The following is a 22,482-nucleotide window of genomic DNA, read 5'->3' on the forward strand; positions in this document are numbered from 1 at the left end:
TAGTTGGATCTCCTTGCAGTCCAAAGGACTCTCAAGAGTCTTCTCTGACACCACAGTTCAAAAGAATCAATTCTTCGGCGCTCAGCTTTCTTTATAGTCCAACTCTCACATTCATTCATGACTACTGGAAAAACCATAACCTTGACTAGATGGACCTTTGTTGACAAAGTAATGTCTCTGCTTTTTAATATGCTGTCTAGGTTGGTCATAACTTTCCTTCCAAGGAGTAAGTGTCCTTTAATTTCATGGCTGCAGTCACCATCTGCAGTGATTTTGGAGCCTGCCACTGTTTCCACTCTTTCCCCATCTATTTGCCATGAAGTGATGGGACTGGATGCCATGATCTTAGTTTCTGAATGTTGAGCTTTAAGCCAACTTTTTCACTCTCCTCTTTCACTTTCATCAAGAAGCTCTTTAGTTCTTCTTTGCTTTCTGCCATTAAGTCAATAAACAAAGAAAGTTTTCAGTTTGTGGCGTCGTAGGGGAAGCATTAGAGATACCGGGAATCAGAGCGTACCCTTGGCGCAAGCCAGGCCCCTTTGCCCTCTTCTCTCTCATCCACTCTCTTCAGTCAGAAGCCACTGGGTCCTAAATAGGGGAGACGTGAAACATTCAGATGTCTCCTGTGGAGACATCCAAATGACTCTGTCCAGTCATTTCACATGTGTACCAAACATGTATATCAAGCATGGTACCCTCAGGCACACCTAAACATCAAGTCCCAAACAGGGGAGGTGGGAGGAAGGGGCATTGGAAGGGCTCTACCACTGGGACTTCGCCAAACTCCCAGGAGCAGGAGCAGTCCTGGGTTGGACTCCCAGCCCAGCCTTCACTAAGTGCGCATCCTTCAACAAGTTGCGTATCACTTCCGAGCCTTGGTTTTTCCACCGGCAAAATGGGCACAACGTTGCTGCGTGCCGGCAGGATGTGCGCTCACGTTAGCCTCGGCGGGGGCGCGGGGGCGCGGCCCTGTGCCTGCGGCCGGCGGAGAGGGAGGAGGATTGGCCTCAGCAGCCCGGCTCTCAGCGGCGGCGTCAGCGCCGGAGGGCGGGGCGCGCTCGGGGAGGCGGCTGGAGCTGCGCCGGTGGCGGCTGGGCGCCCGCTAGCCGGCCCGGCCTCCGCCGCCCGCTAACTCGCATCCCCGCTTCCCTCCCGCCGCGTCCCCGCGCGAAGATGGCAGCCGACGGGCTGCATGAGAACGAGACGCTGGCGTCGCTCAAGAGCGAGGCCGAGAGCCTCAAGGGCAAACTGGAGGAGGAGCGGGCCAAGCTGCACGACGTGGAGTGTGAGTGCGGGCCGCGGCGGGGGCTGCGCTCCGGGAGGCGGGCGGTGGGAAGGAGACCGGCGGGGCGGGGCGGGGGAGAGCAGGATGGAGTGGGGCGGCCTGGACCCGGAGCCAGACCCGCGCCACCGCCCTGGATGAGGGCCCGATCCCCCGGATGCGCTTGTGGGGGGCCCGAGCTGGACCCTCGCGGGCTCCCAGCACGTCTGAGAGTCCCCCGCCCGCTGGCGAAGGCCACCCCGCCTCTGGGCGGAGCAGCTCCTGGCCGCTGTCCTGACGAGGGATCGTGGGACCAGTTACCGTCATCACCTGCCTGGGCGAAGCAAACTGATCTCATTCTTGCCGTTCCCAAGCTGAGCGGAGTGTAGGGGGTTGTCAGGGGAGGCGAGCGCCGCGAGCTCTTGTGGACACGGCCTGGGGAAGCTCCTGGATTGGGGTTTGGTTTATGGGGGTTTGGGGGTTATCATTTTAGTTTCTCCATCACTGTTGTCTTTTCTCAGTTTTGCTTTTGTAAGGAACCAGGCTCTGATTTAAAATCTCACTTTTCCAATCTGAGTGTGGAGCTAGGGAAAGGAAGCAGAGGGGCTTACCAAACGCAAACATTTAGTTCATTTGAGGCTGTTCAGGATGCTTTTGTTTGGATGCGGTGTGGTTGGCATAAAAGAGGAGCAGCAGTCTTAAATAAATTTACATTATTACTCACGACCATAATGCAGAACCAGCTCTGTGATTTTTGTGAGTGAGCAATTAAATAGCCTGGTGACATGACTCCTGGCGGAATCAGCTTCCCTTTACTCTGTCGGATGGTTTATCCCTAGCAGGGCTTGGACTAAGGCCAAGCTTTGGGAAGTGGCTTTATCTGCTTCTTGCTCAGCCCTGAGGGTGGCAGCTCCTCTTTGCTGAGCCGGACTTTCCCAAGGTACCCTCAGGCACACCTAAACATTGTGCTCCTGCCATTTTGGTACCACCCTGTCTGCATCCTCTTTGGGAAAAAAGAAGGAGGTTAGTGCTAGGTGCTGTAGCACCTGATTCCTTTCTTTGACAAACCTCTTGATAGACGCAGAAGACCTGAATCCCGAATATGTTGTGCCTTTGTAGGGGCCGCCTTTAAATAGGCAAGCTGAGCCCCTGTATCTTTTAGAAATGTATTCAGTTACAGTTAGCTATAATCCCCAAACAAAGTAATTAAGTAAATTGGGATTTATTTTTCTTAACAACACTCAGGGTAGGCGATCGCCTGCTTTGGTTCGAGTGCCCAGTGTGTCATCAGGAACCCATGCTTCTTTTCTCTCCACTACTTACGGCGCTCATGTTTGCCCCGTGATTATGATATAACCGCCATAGCGTCAGACATCACCTTTGTATCCAGGGCTGTGAAAAGGGGGAATGTGGGCATCAGCCTCTGTTTCTCCTCCTTTTCAGGAAGGCAGAAGTTTTTTTCAAAAACCTCCTTTCTCCCCGACATATTTCTCTTTGTACTTCATTGGCCAGAACCAGGTCACATGGCTACAGCAAGGGCAGCTGAGAAAGGAAGTGAGCTGGGCAGGCTGCCATCCCCAAACAAAGTTGGGTTTTGTTATCAGAGAAGCAGGGAATGGCTGATGGGTCTGTGCCATTCCAGTTGGCAAATTCCTGTGCTCCACAGGCAGTAGTGATGATGCTCTGAGCGTGGTGCTAGTGCCTCGGGGTCATCTGATGTCTCCGTTTTACAGATTAGGAAACAGGCATAGAGAGGTGAAAGGATTTGCCAAATGATCCCAGCTAGTAAGTAGAGGACGCAGGATTCCAGCCCAGCCTCACTTCGTTTTATTGTTGTTTTTTGTTTGTTTGTTTTACCAAATACCTTAGTGCTCAGTGCAGAGGGCATTCTCTAGAAACTCTCTTACTCAACAGTACAGGCTGCCCACTGGGGTATTTTTGAGCCTTTTTTGTGAATCTGGTAAATTGCTTGAGGCAGAGAAGTGGTTACAATGAAGCTTTTCAACAGGGAACCCCTGTCCTGCCCAAAATGCAGGGCTCTCAAAAATCAGGGTCAAATCATGAACCCACAGCAGAAGAATTTATCCCCACCTGTATATGGCAGAATTTTTGAGTAGAAAAGATGAGAAGTCATGTGGCCAGGGTCCTGTTTATTCCCTCTGCAGCTTCCAGACCAGTTCTCTTCACCCTCGTGTTAAACCCTTGCTCCACTGAGGCTCTGAGCATTCAGCTGACCTCCCTCTTCCCCTCACCTCTGCTCTACTGTCTCCCGACCTCCCTCCTTTCTTGAGGACTTCGGCACATGGCTCAAGTCTTCCTTTTGACTCTAAGCCCTGTCCCATCCCTGGTGTCTTCAGGATCCACAGGGTGACCCTCATCAGACACTGGCCCCTCACTCTATCACAGCCCCCTGGAATCTTATAAACACTCAGCACATCTCCTCTGACTGCAGTCTCTCGCTTAGAGATCTCCTTGATCTTGGATTGCTGGGCTCTTCCCACTTCCATTCTCTCAGCCTCTTCCCGAGTGTGTGTGTTTTTGCGTTTTGGTGGTGTTATAGGTGACCCTGTAGCCACTGTCCTGGTCTGGGAAGGGTCTTTAAGCCATAAGCCAAGGTGACCAAGTCATCTTTGTGCACCTGGGACTCTCGATTTTATAAAATGGAAAGCCTTGCATTCTGGGAAGACTTTCAGTCCTGGGCAAACTGCAGCAGTTGGTCAGCCTTCTGTTTGCTCTGCCTTGCCCAAATTCTTGCCTTAAAAAAGTCAACACAACAAACCTAGAGCATAAACTTGGAGGAAAATGAACTTAATTCCAGATTCAGTTCTTCAACTCCCTTCCCTTTGACCCTCAGACCAGCATCCATACTGTTGGACCCTCATCCCCAGGTCAAACCCTGGGCCAACTCTTAACTACAGGAAGTGGTTCTTATGGGTGAACTAAGGGTAAGCCAGCCTACATCAGACTCCACAGCCCCAAGCCCTGTGCCGCTGCCCTGCCTTTCCCCTCACTCCTCCAGCCCCTCCTGCTTCTCCCCATTATCACCTTCATCACCTTCTGATTACCTTCCCTTCTGGGTAGGTGCTTCCTCACTTGATTCTCAGGCATTTTAGAACCATGAGGTGACAGCTTGTATTAGTTTCATGTTGCTTTTGTACAAATTTCCATAAACACAGTGGCTTAAGACAGTATAAATTTATTCTCTTACCAGTCCTGGAGGTGAGACGTCTAAAAGCAGTCAGAAGGGCTATGTCCTTCTGAGGCTTTGGGGCAGAGTCCATTCCTTGTCTTTCCAACTTCTAGAGGTTGCTTGCATGCCTTGGCTTGTGGCTCCGCATCATTCCAACTCTGCTTCTGTCATCACATCTCTTTCTTTGACTTTGACCCCTTGTTTCCCTCTTGTAAGAACCCTTGTAATTAATTACATTGGACCCCCCTGGATGATCCAGGATACTCTTCCCATTTCAAGATCCCTAACCTCATCACATCGTCAAAGTTCCTTTTGCCACGAAAGCTAGCATATTCACAGGTTCTGGGAATTAGGATGTGAACATCTTTGGGGGGTGTGGCTATCATACAACTCTTAAAACTACAGGGGTCACCTGCTTCAACCTCAGTCTTCAAGCACAAAAAGTTTTCTTCCCCTCCCAACACCCCTATCCCCTTTCCTTGTGAATGAAGAAGCAGCCAAAGGTTTAGGGCTTTCCCAGAGGTTATCCAGCTACTCTCAAAGCATATGAAGAGTAGACACCAGGCTCCTAGTAGCTCTCCCTCTCACCATGCTAGGCCATCTCTCAGAAAGCTGAGATTCATATTAAAAAGGGGAAAGGAAACTAAGTCTGTGTGTGTATGGAAAGTTGTCAATATGGAGTAAATAAACCAAAATACCCAACAGTGTATATAACATGGTCTTATTAGCTTAAAAAAGAGATGCTTGTATATGCATTAAATGTGTGGCAGGATACATGGGAGATGTTATCTCCAGAAATGGGAGTAGAGGGGGATGTAGAGGTACTCTTAACTTTATACAGATTGGTGTATTTACTGCTTTTGTAATAAAAAATGAATACTGGAATGAGGGTTAAGATCAAGGGGAAAAAAAGGAGAGAGTTCAACTCTAAAGAGTTCTTAATTTGAAATTAAAGTGACAAATGATCTGGAAGACAGGCTGAAAGCAGACAGCAGGAGGGAGGCTGTGTTCGTTTCAGCCTATATGTGTGAAGGTCTCTGGGCCCATGTGGGGGCTCCATGCAGGTTTCTAGCCCCCTTAGGGGAAGATTCTATTTTTGTCTAGGAACAGAGTAACTCAAAAAAAGAGACTTATGTAACATCTCTAGGTACAAATCCAGACAAAATACAGGAAACTACAGGGTTTATCACCCAATGCTATTCACTTTTCTATCTGTTCTAAATATAACATTGTGAAAGGTTTTATTCTCAAAAGCTCTATGGCTGGAGCCTTGGACTATTCTGATGTTCTGGTGTTAGGAAAACCATATTTATGGATTAGTCTGAAGCAAATTTATTTATTGACTTTTTCCATGTTCTGAGGAAATATGCTATGTGTACTGAGTCTTAAAAAAGTGAGTTTCCCAGCAGAGTGATCTGCTTCTGGCTCTTGTGTGTGTGGCCTATTATGTCAGAAGGAGCAGAAAGCAAACTTGCCTTTCATTTCCTCACCTCTTCCTCTTGCTAGAATACTGTCATAATAAACTAATGCCACTGTAGCAGATTCAGAAATACAGAAAAACACATTATCCATAAGCCCACCACCCAGAGGTAACCACGTTTAATATCTTGTTGTGTTTTATAGCTTATGTTTTCATTTTTGTATATGTATTTATAAGCATGCTTGTAATTGTACCAGGTATAGTTTGAGTTTGTTTTTTGTTTGAGCCTAGTTTTAATTTAACCCAATGAATTGACTAGCCCCTTGTATCATTTTTATAGTTCTTTTTAATGTCAGTATTTAAAAGTATGATTTAAAATCACATATTATTCCATCATAAAAGCTCTACCATAATTTAACCCTTCCAACTTTTAATTTGGGATTTCAGAGTAGGTTTTTTGTCTGTGGCTAATTTATGATTTTTGTTGTTGTTTAGTCGCTAAGTTGTATCTGACTCTCTTGCAATGCCATGAACTGTATGTAGCCCACCAGGCTTCTCTGTCCATGGGATTTCCCAGGCAACAATACCCGAGTGGGTTACCATTTCCTTCTTCAGGGGATCTTCCCGACCCAGGGATCAAACCCATGTCTCCTGCATTGCAGGCAGATTCTTTACCATCTGAGCCACCAGGAAAGCCCAATTTATGGTTTGCGGGCAATTAAAAAATCTCTTATACAAACATAAGTGAGGTAAATAATTGTAAATGTTTTCCTTCCACCCAGGTGTTTGAAGGTTTTGTGTACATCCCACCCCATTCTGCCTTGGGGTAGAGACAGAATGAGTTTTTACAAATTAGCTTTGGTTAAGTTTTCTTGCTTGATTCCTTTCCTCTTCTACCAAATTGTGGCCATCACAGAAACTGTATACTGGTACAAAATTTAGGAAGCTAATCAAGATCATTTAATTAATAATTCTGTTTTCCTGTTTAAGACCCCTTACTCATCTTTAAACTTATGTTCTATACTTATAATTGATTTCACAGTGTTCATTTTCAAGGAGATTTTAGAGCGTACTTTCTTTGTGCCGGACTGGAGTAGTCTTACCAGCAACCCCATGAGGAAAATGAGGTTGCAGGAAGGTGAGCTTCTGCTCATGGATGTGGAGCAGCTGCACGGGGCTGTGACCCGGAGCCCAGGCTCTGCTCCAGTGCATGCTCCAAGGAGATCCAAGCAGAAAGCACCCCATCCTCCTGCCACTTACCTTCTGGTGGAATTTCTTCATAGGTTATCATTATATTCTAGAATTTCTTACTATAGACACAAGCTGGTTGTCTTCATCATTTCTTTTCTTTTTGTTTTTAAAGAAAAAGTTAAATCCTGAAGGGGTAGTTCATCAGAAGGCAAAGGAGAAACCCCATCTGCGCTGAACCAAGCTCCCATAAATGATTTACAGGACATATTCAGCTCATTTTCAGGTTTTTGTTTTTGTTTTTAATTTCATTTAAAAAATTATTTTTAACTCGAATTTAGTGAATGTGAGATTTGGTGGATAGAAGCAGGAGTGGGTTGGGAGTGAATCTGTGTATAGGAAGAGAAAGTGTCATGAGAAAAAAATAATAAGTTGGGATGTGTTCAAATTCATGTTATGTAAGGGACCCTATTTTGGTCGGTGAGTCTTTTTCTGGTAAGAGGGACATTAAATGGCTAGGATTACCCTAATGCTGAACTGAGGGAAGCAGTGCTAGTACAGATATGAAGCTTCAAAGTAAAATACTAACTAGGATATGCTCACAGCTCTGAGCTGGTGCAAGCTTGTGTAAAAGGCTTGTAAAAAATTAGAAAACTTCAGTCTGTTTTTAAGTTGCATTCAATATGTTTTTGTGAGGAACGTTGCCGTAAAAGACTAATGTGCTGTTTGTGGCAATAAAAAATGCAGTGTTTTAGCAGAATCGATGGTGTATTAATTGCACATTCATGTAGCATTTTATTGTTTAGCAAGCACTTTTAACAACTTGGGTTTTCACAAAGACTTTTAACCTGTGTACTCTTGTCTTTCATCATAAAAAAAAATGGGACAACTAAAAGAAACCAAGACTTCTTGAAGAAGTGGCTGCTTCCGGGGCCAGGGCATGGGGGGGACATGAGCCTGCCAAAAGATGCTCTCAGAGGATAACAGGGTTATGTGGGAAGGTCTCCGGAGCCTGCTTGATGGGGCTTCCACTGAGCAAATCAGGGCCCAGTTGGGCATCAAAATAAATAGTAGCAATGGATTATAACCTCTTGAATAAAGTGAGAATCCATGAGTTCCCTATAATGTAAATAAATAATACACTGGGGAAGAGGGAACCTTCCTCTGTATACTAGAAGGCCACCTAAAAACTGCAGAAGGAATGATTTAGAAACGTCACCACTTACCAGCTGTCGTAATAATCAGGTTCAGGCAAGAATCATTAATGAATATTAAAACTGGGGTATTCAGGTTTGAGGGGTAACATGCTATGTGTGTGCTCTCAGAGGACATCCCCACAAAGTACTTTTTCATGACAAAAGGCTCAATGGTAACTGTACAGTGGAAAACCATGGCAGATGCCACCTTGACCAGATGATCGGAGTAAACACTGCTGGGGATGGACTAGCAGACAGCAGATGCCTCCTGGTGGTACAGATGCACGGGGAGGATCTCATCGCTGGTCTGCAGTGTTCCTGCCAGTGTCCTTTACCCAGAGCTTATCTGGAAGAAGCACCAGACAAGCCCAGCTGGGGAACAAAATCACTGGAGACAAAAGAAAATGACCACTGAGGGCAACATGTGATCTTATGTTTTCTTTTGCTATAGAGATATTGTTGGGACAGTAGAGAATGTCTCAGTTAAGGTTTATAGATGAGACATAGGGTTGTGTCTGTTCTCTGACTTTGATCATTATACAGTAGTTATGTAAGAAAGTTCCTTGTTTGGGGGAAGTGTTTAGAGAGAAGGAAGGGAAGAGAGGAGGGAAGAAGGAAGGGTTTCCCAAGAAGAGGCAGTGTTGTCACAAGGCTTACTGCAGAGTCAGCCCCTCAGTCCCGGCTTCCCGCGAGGGAGGCGGGCACTTTCCCAGGGAGGAAGGAAGGGGCCAGGGCCTTGTCTCTCTCCACCCCTGATGCTTCGTCTGTACCAAGACCCTACATCTTTCCTGGGGCTGACCCCTGGCTTAGAATGCCCCCTTCTCTCCTCCCCACCTGCCTGAAAAAAGGCCCAAATGAGGGGTTTGGAGGAAAGAGCAACAGAGATGAGGTTAGGAACCCGGGCACAGCCTCTAACCTGAAAGGGGGAGGCACTGCGCAAGGGGGCGGATGCCATGCGATTCCCCCACCCCGCTCAATGACTGGATGGACTGGATGGTTTCTGGGGCCCTTTCTGCTGTTTCACGTGAACTTGTCTTCTTCTAAGACTCGTCAGTTGACTGCATTTCTAAAAACTCCTCAAAAGCTCTCCCTAAGCCTCATGAAAAATGCTGTAATCCCAGCCCCTGAAGGATTGATTTTTGGAGCGTCTTCCTGGTGTACATACCTCCTGCACATCATGTGTTCAGACCTGTAGAATGTTGCCTTGATCTCTGCTGGCACTGTAAGTTTTCAGTAAATCTGTGGGGTACTGTTTGCTGGGTTGGTCAATTCGTTCCTTCCAGCAGCATGTGGAGGGGACACCAGCCACGTCCCAGGCCTGAGCCAGGCATGGGGGGACCAGAGGGGACACATGGGGCCTGCTGTTGAGCAGGTGGATGCACATCCCGGCACCTGATGGGGCAGTTTCTGTAAAGTCACTTGTCCTTGTGACTGGAAAGGAGTAGGTAAGAGAGCCAGAAGCCCCTTCTTTGCTCCCAGTTAGTTGTATGAACTGGTATGAGCCAGATAACCTCTGTGAGCCTCAGTCTCCTTGCCCATCAGTGGAATAGCGACCTCACTCCACTACCTCCCCCCACATTGCAGCGCTGTGGCCCTTCAGTGGGAGAATTCTGTGTCAAGCTTTGCAGATAGAAGGCAGTCCTGTCCTCAGTCCCTCAACATGCATATATGGATGCAAGCGCTTTGAAAAACATGGGGTCTTTTTTAATGAAGCATAGTTGATATATGATATTATGTAAGTTATAAACAGAGAGTCTTAAACCCACAGAAAATGACAGCGTGTCTCTACCTTCTGTGTTTTGTGTGTGCTGAGTTGCTTGGTTGTGTCCAGCTCTTTGTGACCATTTGGACTGTAGCCTGCCAGGCTCCTCTGTCCATGGGATTCTCCAGTGAAGAATACTGGAGTGGGTTGCTGTTTCCTCCTCCAGGGGATCTTCCCGACCCAGGGATTGAACCTGCGTCTGCCGTGTCTCCTGCAATGCAGGCAGATTCTTCACCCACTGAGCTATGGGGGCTGAGCTTGAAAGAGAGAGCATCTCGAGTCATGAGGGTAAAGTGTAGGAGGAAGGGCCCTGACAGCCCCCCGTTCCAGCGTGTGGCTCAGACCCCGTCCTTGGTCACGGGATTGAGTACGCCTTGTCCTTGCAGTGCACCAGGTGGCCGAGCGTGTGGAGGCCCTGGGGCAGTTTGTCATGAAGACCAGAAGGACCCTCAAAGGCCACGGGAACAAGGTTCTGTGCATGGACTGGTGCAAGGATAAGAGGAGGCTCGTGAGCTCCTCTCAGGTACGTCACACCTGTCGGGCGATGGTGGGCATGCTTCTGATTGTAAAGCTGAAGGGAAGGATCCATCCTTTTCAAAAACCCTCTCAGGACATTATGACTCTGCCTGTTTGCCAAAGGGAACAAGTTACCTCGTTAAGAATTCTCTGGCATGCTTGAGAACTTAACTAATTTGGGTAGATTTGCAATTGGCAGTAACTAAAATATTATAAACTCTGTTTGACAAACCATTCGAAAGTTTTTCTTTCTGAGCATATTTCATGGTCTTATTTGTAAGGGAAACCATTTTTTAATTAGGATGTTTTTCTCCCCCAAGTTGAGGGCAAAAGTGAAGTGCCACCGTGGCTACTTTCAGCTTAAGAGTTTAGCAGTTTTTACACCTTAAGGAACACATTTAAACTATGTATTTTGTGAAATATAATTTTTGTCATTCAGCTTATATAGGTCACATCATTGATTTTGCATCCTGTGTATTACTTATTAAACTGCTGCATGACAAATTTCCCCCAAGTTTAGCAACTTAATCAGTGGATATTTGGTATCTTACATGGTTTCTGAGAGTGAGGAATCAGGGGCAGCTCAGCGGGATGGTTCTGGCTCAGGGTGTCTCACAAGGTTCCAGTCAATACATTGGTCGGGGATGCAGTAATTCGACAGCTCAGCTAAGGCAGAAGCTCATTTCCAAGATAGCCCGCTCACTTGGCTCTTGGCTGGAGGCCTTAGCTCCTCACTGTGTGGACCTCTCCATTGGTCTGCTCATGACGCGGTAGCTGGCCTCCCACAGCGACAGAAGGAGACAGAAGCAGAAGCCATGCTGTGTTTGATGACCTGGCCTCAGCAGTGACATCCCCTCCATTCTGCTGTATACCACTGGTCCCACAGACCACGCTGATGTAACGAGGGAGGGGCCTGGACAAGGACATGTCCCTCAGGAGGCTGACTACACTGCTTAGTGATTTTTATGTCTGTATTGGTGTTTCACGCATTGAACCACACACTGAGGTCATATATATTTTTGGCTAGTTTAGCCCCTGGCTCCTGCTGCTTCCTTTAGTCCAGCTTTTTCAAAGGAAAATTTGATTTTTGTTTATAGCCCTTATAAATATTAAAACTGGGGGAAAAAGTGAAAGTGTTAGTCAGTCAGTCATGTCCGACTCTTTGCAACCCTATGGACTATAGCCCGTCAGGCACTTCTGTCCAGGCAAGAATACTGGAGTGGGTAGCCATTCCCTTCTCCAGGGGGTCTTTCCAACCCAGGGATCTAATCTGGGTCTCCTGCATTGCAGGCAGGTTCTTTACCATCAGGGTTCAGAAGCACCAGGGAGGTACATATTCTGAATAATCTGAGCTCTAATATCCATGTCGGTACAGTATAGGACGGGTGTTATTAATCTCCTGTATTACCTACAAATCTAGTACATCACATTGCATGTGCTTTTTAATTTATTAGTTATGTATTTTACTGGAAATGAGAGCAAAGAGAAGTTTTTGCTCCTACCACCCTGTCATAATTGGTATTATTTTAGAGCATTTCTTTCTAGGCTTTTTTCCCCCAAATGCTCCATTTTACAAAGGGATTGTTCAGATATCCATGTGACTGCCTAGCCTTTTAGACTTTTTTTAATCCTTAAAAGAACACCATATGTTGGGTTTCTGTCACTCTGTACTGCTCTTACTAGAGCGGGAGGGAGGGGAGGAGGGCTGCGTGGGCACCGCTGAGTCATGCCATCCATCCACCTGGACTGCAGAGGGTGTCTGGAGGTGGCTGGGGATGGGAGGAAGGTGGGGAGCAGCAGAAGGGCCCTGGAACAGACTCTGAGTGACTCAGAGCAGCCTTTCTCCCCTAAAAGGCAGGAGATTAATCCGCCTGACTGTGGGTGGGGGTTTGGGGTGGAGGCTCAGTCTCTCCAGGTACACAGGCCCCTGGTGTATATATCTGTGCTCATGGAGGGGCCACATTTAGTCCTGAGTCTGATTTTAGCCTCATGGGCGCCTCTGTCTCTCCGGAGCACAGTGGGTGGGTGGTGGGGCCAGGCGGGCCACCTGTGCGCTGAGGGAAGCCTCTGAAGGGAGCGCTGACTTGGGCGATGCACCGAGTCTCTACGCCCACCCCAGCAAGCAGGGGCTCCAGACCCCACCCCACCCACAGCTCTCTTCTCTGCTCTGTTATCTAATCCACCCAAACTTTGTGTTTGGGCCTTTAGTCAGAGAAATTAGACTAGAAGAACCAACGTGCTTAGGAGTCTTAAAAGACTCCAGGCTGCCAGCTTTGACCTTGACCATGACTCCTCAGCCCCACGCAGCGTGATCTTAGCATCAGATGAAGTGAAGCAAGCCGCTGTGTCACTTTAGTTCATCAGACCTTGCTGGTGTCCCTAAGTCACATCCGCCTCACTCACCAGATTTGGCTCCAGATGGCTTGAGTGATTAATAAAAAATCCAGCCCACCATAGAGGCTGCAGATTCTCCATCCCTGAGGACTGCACATCTCCACCCATGTGCTGGAGGAAATCTACTTGGTCATTCTCCTTCACTGCTGGCCGGAGCCTGGGGGCCTGGACCACCCGCACACCACGTTCTGGGCAGATGACTGTGCTGTGGGGACTGGGGCTCATGTGGGTTTATCTCTGGTGATTTGTGTTATATGGATGAGATCATAGCCCCTCCCCACACCCCCAGTGAGGGCCGCAGCAGTGGCTGCAGTGAACGTGGCCACATTGTCCGTGGCATCGCCAGCCCAGAGCTCAAGTGGGAGCGCTCTGTGTTTCCTGAACAGCTGCCCACGGGGGTCCCCACCATCATAGGTGTGAGTCCCATGTTTGCGGCGTAGGTGTGGTAGGTGTGAAATGTCAGGGCAGGGGATGTTCCTGAGCACCTGGAGAAGTCAGACTGATCTCAGAACTGCTCGACAGCTTCCACACGGGGTGGGGGACCAGGGCTGGGGTGAGGCTCTTATACAGTCCTACAGGGAATGTGGACTCCAGGGTGAGTGGGAGAGAGGAGAGACTGGTGGGGAGGGTGAGGAGATGGAGACTGTTAGTGGCTGTTAGGCATCTGAAGGTCATTTCAGGTTTACCTCATCCCGGTATAACTCACTGACATTTGGGGTATGGTGGTGGTGAGAGTTTACCCCCAGTTTGTGCTTAGTTTATAAATGGTAGAAAAAAAGTGTCTGAGCATTGCTTTCTGTTGTTGTATCTATGCAAGGGATGCAGGGTTTAGAACTGAGCCTTGCACCAGCCTGGGAAGTGTAGTCCCATCTATTCCTGTTTGCTCAAGGGTGCATTGTAGGGTCTTGATTGTCCAGACACTTTCTCTGGTTTTCCAAGCGGTTCTCAGCAGTTCACCTGTTAAGTCTTGTTGACAATTCTTAAACTGTTTACTCTGTTTTGTTTTGTTTCTCTTGAAGTGTAATTGATACACAATATTATATGTTACAGGTGTACAGTATAGAGATGTACAATTTTTAAAGGTCGTATGCTCCATTTATAGTTATTACAAATATTGGCTCTATTCTGTATGTTGTACAATATATCCTTGTAGTTTATTTTATACATGACAGCTTGTACCTCTTTTTTAAATGTTTTTTATCATGGTTAAAGTCACATAATATAAAGCATACTGTTTTAACCAGATTTAACTGTATAGTTCAGTGGCCCTAAGTACACTCACACAGTTGTGCAACTCTCACCTTCATCCATCTCCCAAATTTTTCACTTTCCTAAACTGAAACTTTCCCTGTTAAACACGTAACTCCCCACTCCCGATCCCAGCCTACCCCCAACCCCTGGCATCTAGCGATGTAGCAGTTTGTACCTCTTCCTCCGCGCCCCCCACCATCTCCCTGGTGGCGATCACTAGTTTGTTGAACTCTTTACTCTTTTCCTCCAGGATGGGAAAGTGATCGTGTGGGATTCCTTCACCACTAACAAGGTAAGGCCTTGTCCCCGGCGGACTGAGGCACTTCAGAATCCCAGTCCTGTCCTCATCCTCTCCAAGCATCGCACTAGTGGTTGCCCTGCCCCTCGGGAGCCTACTTGGGGGTGTAAACTCCACAGAAGCCCGTCTGTGTTCAGATGGCTCAGCAGCCCGCTGTAGCATTCATTCCTCTCAAGTCCAGCCCTTGGCCGGGAGAAGAGCATGCAGGGCTGACGTGGAGGCTGCTGACATGGAAACAGAAAAGAGTGTGGCCCAGAAACGTGTCACATTCACACTTGCTACTGCATTGATGATTTTTCTTCTGATTGATGAGAAGAGATACCAAATCCCCAGTCTTCTCTTCCAGCTCTCTCTCCCACTAGACCCCATGGTGGGTGGGGAGCTGAGACTTCAGTGGGATTAAACTGCACTTCATGGGGGTGCCATGGAGTCTGAGCCCCTTGCACGTCTGGTGTAGACATGCACTGCTCCAAATGAGACCTAAGTTTAGACTATTAACTAAATGGAAAGGGCAGAATCTATGTGTAGGTGAGCCTGCGTGCCTGCATTGTGTTGGCATTTATGGTGACAAGTACTATATATTAAATATGGACTCCAATATTTACTTAGAAAGACAGTCTCCCTTTCACTGTATAAAAAAGAAAACCCATATCTGTCTCAACAGCATCCTTATTGTGCATTATTGAACATGTTCACTAGATGTCATAATAGGCAGTTGGTCTGGTCAAGAACCATCTTGTACAGCAAAGTCCTAAATGGTCTCACCCCTGGGGAATAACAAAAATGACAATATAGCAGTTTGTAGAGGGCTCCCTATATGTCACTCTGCCTCTCCCAGCACTCATCAGCATCTTCAGGAGTAGGGGAGTGGGGATCCTTCCATTTAAGCCTTAGCATGGTGGAAAGCACATGCTGCCTGGTTTCTGGGGAGCTGTGGTGTTGCCACTGGAGGCCCCTGGCAGGGCACGTAGTCACTGCTGGTCAGCAGAAGGGCTGGATGCCCTGTGCTGAGAGTGCCCACCTCACCTCCTTGGTGACACCTTGAGGCTATTCATGGTGTCCAAAGGGCTGCCAGAATGGGAGTGGCAGCAGAATCTTGACAGGTGTATCAGGGCCAGTGTCTCCCCACAGAAACACAGAGGATCATAACAGGAAAGAAGACCAGCACTTGAATGTACTTTAGAAACCATCTAGTCCCGTCTTCTCCCTTGCCAGGTGGAGAGAGAAACTGAGGTAGGACAGATGGCCAGCCTGCGTGAGGCTGCACTTATCACTGGGTCAGGACCGGGACCAGGGTCCATGGCTCCCAGGGAAATAAGGCCATAGACTCAGAAGTTTTTTAAGTGTGCCTTGGTTGCTTATCTGTATATGTGGGAGAATATGGGTGACTCAGACCCCAGCCAGAATCCGAGGACTTTCATGTCCTCTTAATGCTTCCATTTTACTGGTTCTCTTTTCTCCCTCCACTCCCTCTCCCCACCCTCACCCACATTCCTGCCTGGAATGGTTTAGGACCCACAGGGGACAGAGGCTGTCGTATACTCACTCACAAGTAAACAAGCTTACACATATTAAAAAGTCGAGTGTGTTTTCAAGAGTATGTTTTAAAAATAGCACCTGAGTAAATAAGATGAAGTGTGTGTGTATATATACATATATATGTGTGTGTGTGTGTGTGTGTATATATATATATATATATCTGAAATGAAATTTGGATAGTCTTTTCAAAGAAAATGAGCCCCAGTATTCATTCAGAACAACAGGGGGAGTATAGCAGTAAGAAAGATGTTAAGGATATTTTTTTGCTAGGTGAGATTTTTAACTCGTAGAATACATGATATAAGGTTTGGATGATTACTGGAGAGCTGAGTCTCCTCACCAGTCTCAGCCCCTTTGAAACTGGAATGTAATTTGGTAGATGCCTCAACAGTTTTACTTGTTAGAAGCTGACATTTGTGTAGAAGCGCCCTCCTTTATTGTAAGCACGGTGTGTGCTGTGTTTCAGGAGCATGCAGTCACAATGCCCTGCACGTGGGTGATGGCATGTGCCTATGCCCCATCGGGATGTGCCATTGCATGTGGGTAAGTAGGGGAGACAGCAGCCTTTCATATGTCCTGTTAGCCATAAAACACTGTTCTGTAAACAAAACATACAGATAAGAACTTGTAATTTTTGTTGATTACTTAAGCACTGTGCAATCCTCCTTGAATTTTTTCAAGGGAAAAAAACTGCAGAATGTCTTTCATAATTTATTTTCATTACAGATTGACATGAGTATAAGTTTAAAATCTATTCTTTCTGCTCTCAGATGCTGTTGGCAGGGACCACAAATTTGTGCAGATACTTTTGAAAGCATGTTGGTAATATGTATTCAAAGCCTTGAAAAGTTTATGACCATTGATCTAGTGATTCCACTTTTAAGAACTTGTTTGAAAGAAAGAAATATAGAAAAAACATATGAGCAATAACATTTATTGTATTGTTATTTAAAATAAAGCAAAAAGGGGAACAATATGTGCACCAAAGGAAATTAAGTGAATGGTGGTACATGAATTGAATGGAATATTATGCAGCTGTTAAAAAGGAAATTCTTAATGACAGTAAGTGAAAAGAGCATCAAGATTAATAGGAATATTGTGCCTTAATCTGTTTTTCTTGTGCTCAGTTTAATAGAATTGGGAGTGAGAATTGCAACCACTATAATTCCCTGTCCTTGTGTTAATTCTGGACCATTCAAAGTATTTCTATAGTAAGAGCTCAGCCATATTTAGAGAAGAAGTGTCAGCATAAAGGCTGTGATGAACTACACCAAAATGCAATTGTAGTTCTCCTGGATGTTGAGACTATGGGTGTTTTTCTCTTTGTCACAATTTTGTCTATTTTCAGTTTTTTTAAATCATATGTTATTTTTATAATCAAAAGAAAATAATCATATTATTTCAAATATGAAAATGCTGGACCTCCAAGCAAAAACTTTGGAGCCTTCTCCAGCCAGGGTCACCCCAGCCATCATTCCCCACATCTTCTCTGTTTAGACCGTTGTTTTGAGGCAACTTCCCACTCTCTCCACTTGCTGAGATCCCTCTGGAGACCCTGCTTACATACATGCATTTCATATTTTCCCATTTTTTAAATAACTCAAAAGTAGATTGTATCATTTTATAACTGGATGGCAATATTTATATAAACTGTATACCCATGTACTTCCTAAAAGGATATGAAGTGACCACAATAAAAGATACAGATATAAATATAGATGTGAACACACATACATGTTTAACACATTTATATACATATGACGCAGTTATAAGGTAGGTGTGAAGGAGTTTGGACAGCTCAGCAGTTACACAGCATAAACCCCACTGGACTCCCCTCAACTTCACAGAGGCACAGGGTCATGCCCAAAAATTACCATCAGGCTCAGTAATTAACCAGAACTCAGGAAAGTACTATACTTAACGCTCACAGTTTCATCACAGTGAAAGGATACAAATTAGAACCAGCCAAAGGAAGAGATGCACAGGGCACAGTCCAGGAGGGGTCTAAACGTGGAGCGTCCGGTCATCCCCTCCCTGTGAAGTCACATGGCCTTCCTCTTTGCATCACACTGCAGAACTTTTCTGCTTCACATAGCATTACAACTAATCCTAAGTGTGAGTATCCCAACAGAGCTACAGCAGTGACCCTGAAGCTTCAGAATAGGAGAACATGTTTCACCTCGAGGGTTAGGGAAGCCCAGTCTGGAGCATGCTTGTCCGTTGTCACAGCCAGGTGCCAATCGTTCTCACCCACATGATCTATAAACAAGCTTGCCAAGGCCAGTCACTGGTCATAAACTAGCCAGCCCTACACCTGTACCTCCAAGCAATTAGAAAGGCACAGGGCCTCAGAAGAGAGTACCCCTCCCAAATGTCATTCCCCACTAAATAGAAGCAGGGCTCCTTGGAGTCAGTCTGGGCAGGAAGAGAATAAAGCAAGCTGAAGGTGTTTCCTTGTTCCAGGAAGCAAGGGAACATTCAGTCATATCAGTGGAGTCATATAAGACGGAAAACAAGACCCACTTGAAGGGGCCCTCAGTGTCCAAATTTTGGATAATTTCAGCATCACATGACTTGATGATAGTAATGGATCTTAACACTTTTGACATGCCTTCCTCACTAAGTTTGATCATTTCTGGCTTTTGATTTAGTGAGAGACTTGCAACGCTTCCTTTCACTTAAACACTTGGAGGCCATTGTAGGGTTAATAATTGGCCTAATTTCATTATTGTTGTGTCTCAGAAAATAGGGAGGCCTGAGGGGAAGAAGAGAGATGGAGGAACAGCTGAGCGGTGGAGCAGTCAGAACACATACAGCATTTATCGATTAAGTTCACCATTGTAAATGGGCACAATTTGTGGAATTCCTAAACCATTACAGTAGTAACATCAGAGATCACTGATTACTATAAAAAATGTAATAACAATGAAAAAGTTTGTAATAGTGTGAGAATTACCAAAACGTGACACAGAGACATGAAGTGAGCAAATTGCTGTTGGAAAAATTACACTGATAGACTTGCTTGAGGTAGGGTTGCCACAAACCTTCAATTTGTAAAAAATGCAATAAAGCAAAATGCTCAAGGTATGCTTGTAATCACCAGCAAGTCACCCTTACTGTAGAAAGATCTTGTGGTCCCCACTTTGACCAAGTAATCAAAGTTGGCACCACCAATCTTGGACTGAGAGGCATGGCAAGCCTCCTAAAGTGAAGCAGTAAGAAAGAAATATACAGTATCACCTTTATATATCGCATTTGTATTGTTGCTAAAAATGTTATACTTAAATGTAAATGTAACATTAATAAAAGTGAAAGTGTTAGTGGCTCTGTCCTGTCCAGCTCTTTGTGACTCCATGGACTGTAGCCCACCAACCTCCTCTGTGCATGGAATTCTCCAGGCAAGAATACTGGAGTGGGTAGCCATGCCCAACACAACAAATCCAGACTGTGGGACATTCTGTAAGACAACTGACCTAGTGACATGTCTCATTATAAACAGTCAAAAACTGTGTCCGTCCGCCATTAAAAGATCTTGTTGTTGTTTAGTCGCTCAGTCATGTCCGACTCTTTGCGACCCCATGGACTGCAGCCCCCAGGCTCCTCTTGTCCCTGGGATTCTCCAGCAAGAATACTGGAGGGGGTTGCCATTTCCTTCTCCATTAAAAGATCTTAAAAAGATATAAAAGCAGAATGTAATGTGTAGACCTATTTGGGCTCTGGATCCTTGAGACAGTTGGGAAATTGAATATGGATGGCTTACTACATGGTGTTACAGAATTTTTGTTAGTTTTCTCAGATGTGATAATGAGTTAGTGATTATAAAGGAATGGTCTTATTTTTAGGAGATGTAATTTTCAGATTGAAGTATTTAGACGTAGTATGTCATATCTGCAACTTGCATTCAGATGGTTCAGAGTTTGCTCCCACAAATGCGACAAAATGTTAAGTTAGCGAATCCATGTGAAGGGATCTGGGAGTTCGTTGTACTATTTTTCTTTCAGTTTTACTATCCATTTAAAAATATTCAAAGTAAAAGTTTAGGGATAGGTTACAACATATAATACTGCCAAAGGAAAACATTTTTGAAAGTGTGTGTGAATGAGAAAGTATACACATGTTCTATCGCCCTGTATTAACATTTGACCCTTCTGTCTTTTCCTGCTAGTGGTTTGGATAATAAATGTTCTGTGTATCCTCTGACATTTGACAAAAATGAAAACATGGCTGCCAAAAAGAAGTCTGTTGCTATGCACACCAACTACCTGTCAGCCTGCAGCTTCACCAATTCTGACATGCAGGTAAATCAGGGGCCTGGGTGATGATGGGCCAGCCTGCAGGGGGAGCAAGTTCAGTGTGGAGAACTAAAGAGGGGGTGCAGGTGAGGAAACTGTTCCAGTGTCCCTCTTCACAGGAGAGTGTGTACACTCCAGCAGTTGGCCCTAAGAGGAAGCTTCTGTTGCTTCTCACTGGTTTTATATGTACTATAATTTATATATATATATATAATTTTATATAGAAGACTAAGTCACTTTAGTTGACTCTTTGCAACCCTGTGATCATATCCCACCAGGCTCCTCTGTCCATGGTATTCTCTAGGCAAGAATGCTAGAGTGGGTTGCCATGCCCTCCTCCAGGAGGTCTTCCAAACCCAGGGATCGAACCCACCTCTTTTATATCTACTGCATTGGTAGGCGAGTTCTTTACCACTAGTGCTACCTGGGAAGCCCAAATATTTTATATATATATAATATATATATATATATAAAATATATATTATAATTTAGGCCACACCACATGGCTTGCTGAATCTCAGTTCCCCAACCAGGGATTGAACCCAGGCCACAATGATGAAAGTGTGGAATCCAAACCACTAGTCCACCAGGGATCTCCTAGTTACATTATTATTTTTAATAAAATCAGAAATGGGTAAAGTCGGGGCTGTTCATTGTTGGTATAGTTCAAATGAATTCCCTGCCATATCAAACCTCCTTCTCTAATTGAGTTGGTGGGGGTGGGAGTGGATCAGGGAACCTTCTGGGGTGGTGGAAATTCCTGTCTTGAGTCGGAGAAGTGGTCCCAAGGTCCTCCTGTGTATAGAATTTCACTGGGTGCTGACTTTCAGAGTTGTGCACTTGGCACACCTCACTGTACCTACATTAGACTTCTGTTTTAACAAATGTGAAAAGAGAAGGCTTCATATAGAAAATCTGTGCCCTACTTTGAATAAGCCACAAAGTGGAGATAATAACGTAGGCTACGTTTTCTTTCAGAATTCTAAACATCCTGCAGTGCCTTTGTCACGTCTCTCCAGCAAACCCTCATAGATGCCACCACCCACATGGCCAGCTCCCAGTGGTGGCTGAGCAGCGGGAAGGCTGGGAGCCTGGAGCTGGAGCGGGGGGTCATAAACACGCCTTGAGAGGCTGCCTTGGAGGACAGTGTGTTGCCAGTGAGGTGTGAGGGGAGCACTGTGGGAGGCAGGCAGCCTGAGAGGTAGGAGGACTAGGTTACATGCCCTGCATGGTGGAGCTGACCCTACAGATGGTAGGCTTAGGGCAGGTTGGGTTTATTAGAAGGAGGAGATTGTCTGAGTCAGACTAAAACCCATTCTGGTTTCAGCTGACTGATGTCAGGAGGTGGGCCAGCAAGGGTAGTGGTAGGGAGACCTGGTGATGGGTAATTGTTTGATTGCTGTCTGGGGGCAGTGTTCTGATTGGGAGGCCCGTGTTGACCCTGTTGTTTGCCACCAGGAGTCTCGCAGGTCTGTGCAGTAGGGGGCACGGTGGCCCTGGCTGTGGCCCTGGCCACTCCTCATGTCTTTGGGTGTGAGGAGCAGCCAAAGAAACAGAAGATGTTTAGTCTGATGTTCTAGCTGGTCAATTTTAAAAGAGGTTTTATTATCCTCTGTGTTTCGTTTTTCTCACCTACAAGTGAGGATGATAGTATATTCCTCCCTCATGAGGTTTTCTGAGCATTAAATGAGATGATTTGTGTAAAATATTTAGTGCTGTTGCTTAGTAGCTAAATTGTGTCTGACTCTTTTGCAACCCCATGAACTGTAGCCCACCAGGCTCCTCTGTCCTTAGGATTTCCCAGGCAAGGATACTAGAGTGGGTTGCCATTCCCTTCTCCAGAAGTACTTGGTAAATATCAATAAATGCTAGCTCTTATTATTTTATTATTAACATGAAGTTTCACAGGTGATTCAGATGCATGGCCTTCTTTGGGTACCACTGAACTCATGAACTAAGCGTCCTTCCAGCCCTGGGATCTAAGATGAATAATGAAAACCTCAAAAGGCTGGTGTAAGACCTGCACGTTCTCTGCATTCCAAAATAAATCAGTGACGGTGGCGTTCGAGGATCTGTTTAGTGCATTTATCATAATGAATGTTTGATTTTTAAATTTTATTTTTTACTTACATTATAATGAAGATCACAAATATTTAAAATATTTTAAAGATTAAG

General features: G+C 45.7%; 1 protein-coding gene across 2 annotated transcripts in view; it reads left to right on the forward strand.

The window, feature by feature from the left end:
* Positions 1 to 1,002: 1,002 nt before the first annotated feature.
* Positions 1,003 to 22,482, forward strand: part of GNB5 (G protein subunit beta 5) — a 33,027-nt gene continuing 11,547 nt past the window's right edge. The window contains exons 1-5 of one of the 2 annotated variants that reach the window (XM_043471966.1): positions 1,003 to 1,285; positions 10,404 to 10,540; positions 14,429 to 14,470; positions 16,482 to 16,558; positions 20,181 to 20,313. In XM_043471966.1, the coding sequence (XP_043327901.1) occupies positions 1,174 to 1,285; positions 10,404 to 10,540; positions 14,429 to 14,470; positions 16,482 to 16,558; positions 20,181 to 20,313 (501 nt within the window). In that variant the 5' untranslated portion in view covers positions 1,003 to 1,173. The remainder of the gene's footprint in view (positions 1,286 to 10,403; positions 10,541 to 14,428; positions 14,471 to 16,481; positions 16,559 to 20,180; positions 20,314 to 22,482) is intronic. The other variant, XM_043471965.1, reaches the window with a different exon arrangement.

This window comes from Cervus canadensis, chromosome 6 (genome assembly GCF_019320065.1).
Source record: "Cervus canadensis isolate Bull #8, Minnesota chromosome 6, ASM1932006v1, whole genome shotgun sequence".
NCBI classification, from domain to species: Eukaryota; Metazoa; Chordata; class Mammalia; order Artiodactyla; family Cervidae; genus Cervus; species Cervus canadensis.